This window comes from Micropterus dolomieu, linkage group LG07, assembly GCF_021292245.1.
Source record: "Micropterus dolomieu isolate WLL.071019.BEF.003 ecotype Adirondacks linkage group LG07, ASM2129224v1, whole genome shotgun sequence".
Lineage (NCBI taxonomy): Eukaryota > Metazoa > Chordata > Actinopteri > Centrarchiformes > Centrarchidae > Micropterus > Micropterus dolomieu.
Genome location: NC_060156.1, coordinates 20,873,785 through 20,879,414, shown reverse-complemented (window position 1 = coordinate 20,879,414; position 5,630 = coordinate 20,873,785). Strand labels below are relative to the sequence as shown.

Below are 5,630 nucleotides of genomic sequence, written 5' to 3'. Positions count from 1 at the left end.
TTTTTTGAGATTTTTGCTACAAAAGGGTCTGTGGTCTGATGTTAGGGGTCCATATTTGAGAGTCCCTGATGTGGAGAACATAAAGTGAGCAGCTCCACAGTGAACCAGCAGATGGGGGTAAAGGCCAAGGTCAGTTTCATCCTTACCCAATCACTGCCTGTTCCTTTACACATGAGGGGGGGACTTTTCAGACTTTAAATGTGATGCAACCTAACAACGGTTCACAATAGTATCCATACTGAATTCCTTTTTGTTTGATTCCCAGAAGACTTCCACGTCTGAGAAAACCTAAAAAACCGCTCTGTTTCAATTTGTGATCAGAAATCACACTCAAACACTGACATGAAACAGCACGTCTATATGTACAAGTTTATACAATTCAAATCAGGCGAGATTTGTTTCTCTGGTCTTACATGTAGCTTGTGGCATTGGTTGGCTACAAACTAAACACAACACACTATATAGCTAATTTTCTTTTGTTTTTACAGCACATTTATACAATATATACATAAATAAATATGTATTTCTATCTCAGTGCTCAGGATGAGCAGATATGAAGAAGCATGTGTGATTCCATTATGGATCCAGGTGAGTCTGTGGGGTCTGAAAATTGTTTTGTCAGTAAATGTCAAGTCTGATCAACTGTTTCAGCTCTACAGCTTAGAAAAGCAGTTTTAAATTGTTGAGTCACTTTTCTCTTTAAAATATTCCGTGTAGGATTTTCTCTAGTTTAAATTATTTTACACAGGTCGTATGTTTTTATGTCCATTTTTATGCTCTGAATGTTTTGGTGCATTGTGTTATTGATCACAATCTTCTAGTTATTGTCAGAGCTGAAATTCAGAGCGCAGTGATACTCAAGCACGGAGTCCTGCAGATGTTTGTCCACACTCACACTTTTGGCTGTTTGGGTAGTTTATTTCTGGGTGTCCAGAGAGGTGACTGTACAGACTGTGAGTTCAAATGTGGGATGGAGCAGCTTTATGGTAGATCCCTGATGTCAGCCCAGTGCCAGTATGTCCAGTTAAAGCGGTACTGGCCTCACTGTACATGGAGGGGGGAGCAGTGGCTTTCTGCAGCCAGCAGGGGCAGCATCGTGCCATAAACCTCCTCCAGGACTCCAGGGTTTTTCCTGACCAAATCCAGACTCCTGAGGTAATGCCTACTACTAAGCACATGAAGTACTTGAGCATGAAAACGGCGTAGTCTGGGCCCACTCCCGAGCGCTGGCGCTCAGACTGGCAGGAGCAGGCCAAGGCTCGCTCCCAGCCAGGCCGGTAGTGCTGCTCATAGACCAAACAGGCCACCACGATGGTGGCGGGGACGGTGTACAGCACTGTGAAAAGGCCGATGCGGATCATCAGCCGCTCCAGCTTGTCTGTCTTGGTGCCACCTTGCTTGATGATGCTCCTGATGCGAAAGAGAGAAACAAACCCGGCGAGTAAGAAAAGCGAGCCAGTAAAGAGGTAAACCACGAGAGGTGCAAGTACGAATCCCCTCAGATTCTCCAGACTCTGGTTCCCCACGTAGCAGATTCCAGCCACGGGGTCCCCGTCCACAGAGCTGAGAGCCAGGACGGCGATGGACTTGACGCTGGGGATGAGCCAGGCGGCGAGGTGGAAATACTGAGAGTATCCTGCGATGGCCTCGCTGCCCCACTTCATCCCTGCAGCCAGAAACCAGGTGAAGGACAGCACCACCCACCAGATGGAGCTGGCCATGCCGAAGAAATACACCAGCAAGAAGACGAGGGTGCAGAGAGCGGGGCCGGTGGTGTCGTAGAGGATGTGCAGCTGGTCGCCACCAACACTGGTGCCACACGCCACACGCTCGTGACCTGCCACCAGGCGGATGATGTAACCCAAAGAGACGAAGAGGTAGCACGTAGCCAGGAAGATGATGGGCCTCTCGGGGTACTTGAAGCGTTCCATGTCAATGAGGAAGGTGGTGACTGTGGTAAAGGTGGAGATGAAGCACAGCACCGACCAGAGTCCCAGCCAGAAGCTGGTGAAGGCGCGTTCGTCGGCTGAGAAGTAGGGCTGGTGGCAGGGCTGGGCACAGTTGGGCAAGGGCCCGGTGTGGACCTTCCCGTACAGAGAGTGGGATTCCCTCTTGATGGGGACCAGGGGGTCCCGACAGCGACACTCCCTGTCACACAGCGGGGGACTGGGGGGTCTGGTTCGCCCTTTAGGGGTGGGTTTGGGGAACGGTGGGGCCAGGGTGGTGGTCTCGCTGCTATTCTGGTCCATGCACAAGGTCTCGTCGCCCAGCTGGGGCAGCTGTTCACAGCTCATCCTCTCGGGCCACTCGAAGCCATACTGGCTCATCAGAGGGGAGCAACCTCGCTTGGCCCGTTCACACACGGAGCGGCAGGGTGGCAGCGGCTTGCGGTAGTCTGGCAGGCAGATCGGGGTGTACATGCTGCACAGGAAGAAGAGCAGGTCTGGAGAGCAGCGGATCCGGACCAGGGGCCAGAACTGGTGCACCTCCAGACCTACCTCTTCCTGGGTGTCATGGTTGAACTGATTGGGCATGTAAGTCAGGTTGTAACCAATGCCCCTACACATAGGCACAGTTATGGGCTCACATACCAGATCTTTGGAAGCTCCTAACGTGAGATCAGGACACGGGATCAGCAGCAGCAGCAGCATGAGGGGCCGCGGGAACACCGGGCTGGACGGCGCGTGCCTCACCGTAGATGCCATATAGAAAATAAACATTAAAGTGTTTTAAAATGATTAATTTGGAGTCATTAAAACAAGACAAATGGTAAACGAGCAGCTTGTTTTAGTTTGAGTCCATCTCGGAAACCTCAAAGAAAACTTTCTTCTGCTAGAAAGATCAGGACCAGAGTTTCATTCACCTTTCAGACGCTGATTAAAACTAAACGGTAACTCCAGTTTGTCCATTAAAGTCCACAGAGCACCAGGCGAGCCTCTGCTGTCAATCATTCACCAGAGCACCCGCAATCATTTCGGAGAAAGTTCATCTCCGGTGGTCACGTTCCAATAAATACAACGAACCTGTAACATTTTTACCAGCCCTGTTGGTTCCCGGCAGGTCGCAAATGCCATAATAAGTCTCATGAGACTCACTGTCGGTTAAATTAGAGAGCTGTCCAGGAAAATGTGATAAAAAAAAAAAATCACAATTTTACTTTTTCAAAGTGAACTCAAATGTCTGGAAGTCTCGCGTGTCTGCGCCCGAGCCAGGTGTGTAAAATCCACTTGACGTCTCCTCTCAGCTCGGTTTATTCCTTCGGTAACATGAAAGCTGCTTTCAGACACATGTTGGCCTTTTCTTTTCAAACTTTCACAAGTAGCATGTCTGCTGCCTCTGCGCTAAAAACAAAATGAAACACAAGAATAATCCAACGTCTACTTCAGGGTCAAAACTTTATCCCGTGTTAAGTCTACGGAGAGCGTGCGGCTTCACTGAGCCCCGAGGACTGAATACAGTCCGTCTGAAGCTGCAGCACCTCCTCATCACAGAGAGGGACTGCTGCGTTCAGGGGCTGTCGGAAATCATTTCCACCCGCCATGAGGGCACAGAACAGGAAAGTCAGTAGGCCTATTTGCTGATTCAAACAATGTAAATTCTGTAAATCCCATTTTTATGGGAAAGTGGTTGCATAATGTGATTTACAACGACATGAGCCAAACCAAAACTCACCTTTATTCAGTGTTTAATTATGATTTGACCCTCATCGCCAAGAATAAGAAAGTCCATGCAATGTGTATTAAGTGCTTTATATAAGGCAACGAAATATAGCCTATTAGGGCTACAATAAAGACTAAAAATAACAATGTGAAATAAAATTACAAATTCCAATTTAAAGAATGGACTTAATTAAAAATTGACCAGATAATACAGTTTAATTGTAGCTTCAGTGCAGTAATAGAAAATACTTAATGCTCCGTAGTGGTGATTTGTTTACTTCAGGTGTCCTTGTATTTATACTTGTATTACTATTCTGAGGTAGCCTACTGAGTATTTCCATTTTATGTTTGTGTTGTTTTATGTCAGATTGATGAAATCATGTATCAAGAAAACTTTCAGTGTGTCACACATTAAACTTTTTGTAATAACTTTCTGCAAACTGACTAACTGATTAATTAACCAACTGTTTTAACACTAGTTTTCACATTCATTCATTCACCTCATTCATCGACAACATTAAAATGCTGCTTACACCTAAAGACATTACCAATATTAATCCAATAATAGCCCAATAATGTTTCAATCTGAAAGAAGCGACTCATGCATAGTGAGTGATTTTTGCTTTTGATATTTTAAGAACATTATGCTGTTAAATAACTAAAGTTTTGAATTAAATATTTAATAGAAAGTAATTGCTACTTTTACTTAAGTAAAATATCTGTCTACTCCATTCAGTTGAACTTTTGGACTCCAGTATAATCCAAAAAACCCTCAATCCTAATCTGGATTTCATGGTGATTTACAAAATGTGAACATCCTGATTTGTTTCTATCCTCTTTATTCTGCAGTTTAGTGAAGCCTGTTGTCTGAAAGCAGCCTATAGCACCTGAATGCATCAGTGAGTTGTATTTATGGCTTCCTGCATTAGGCAGGTAAGAGTTTAACCAGAGAGCTTGAAGGCATCAGGTTAATAGATATGGTCTCTCCACCCACTGACACCATGACTAAACTACCACACACATACAACAAAGTTGTTGTGGGTTTTTTTGTTTGTTTGTTAGTTGTTGTTTTTTTGACAGGTATGTTCTGTGGCCTTAATATTTGTAACATCCACAGTAATTCATCCCTTTTTCCTCACACTTGCATGCTGTATTTCACAGTTTTGGTTTATTCTTTGCTCATTGCATTGTTTCAATGCTGTAATTTATAATTTTTTAATCCGATATGTCTATTTGACATAATTCATTTGTCTTAAACAGTCAGCTCTATTTACAGTGCTTCTGTTTTCAATCTTGTTGCTCTTGTGTTCACATGAGGACACAATTTAGAGTTTCATCTTTAAATTGATCCTTTCGGTATCTGAAAGCGTATGTACAGAGAAATATTAATGTGCAGTTTGTTCACATACACTGTCTCTGACTTCTGACAGACCTCTGATCTCAGTTTGTCAATAACATCCGCAGGCAGTCTGTTTGTTATACAGTTTAAACAAGAAGGGTACATGAAATTAAAACCTCACAGACAGCTGTGTATTAAGGTGAGCTCTATAAAGACAAACATCAATGAGTCAGTATTTAAACCTCTTGGACAGTCACTGTTTTAATATGTAAAATTGTTTTGATTTAATATGTAAACAACTTTACTTTTTTTTTATTTAATTTTTTTTAATAATACACATTTCAGTCAGTACCAAAAAAAAAGCATTGAGGTTCAATACCCTGTCCTATTCACAATATGTATGAGTGTGTGTGGAGACTTAAGCGAGTAAACGTAGCCAGCTAATGATTGAAACATGTTCAGAATGCATTAATGTCTAAATACAACTAAATCAAGTAAATAAATAACAGAAAAAATCTTGGGCACCTAATAACTCATGGCTCTGCTGTCTGCACACACATCGGACAAAGGTCACAACGCTCTCTGGGGGACAAAGGTCTCAAAAGGTGTGTGTGTGTGTGTGTGTGTGTGTG

The 5,630-nt window shown here is 43.8% G+C and overlaps 1 protein-coding gene across 1 annotated transcript; it reads right to left on the bottom strand.

Moving 5' to 3' along the window:
- Positions 1-576: 576 nt before the first annotated feature.
- On the bottom strand, positions 577-3,094 carry fzd5 (frizzled class receptor 5). The gene has a single exon (XM_046053652.1). It carries the CDS (start codon positions 2,718-2,720, stop codon positions 960-962), a length of 1,761 nt encoding a protein of 586 aa, XP_045909608.1. The 5' UTR covers positions 2,721-3,094; the 3' UTR covers positions 577-959.
- Between the last annotated feature and the right edge of the window lie 2,536 nt (positions 3,095-5,630).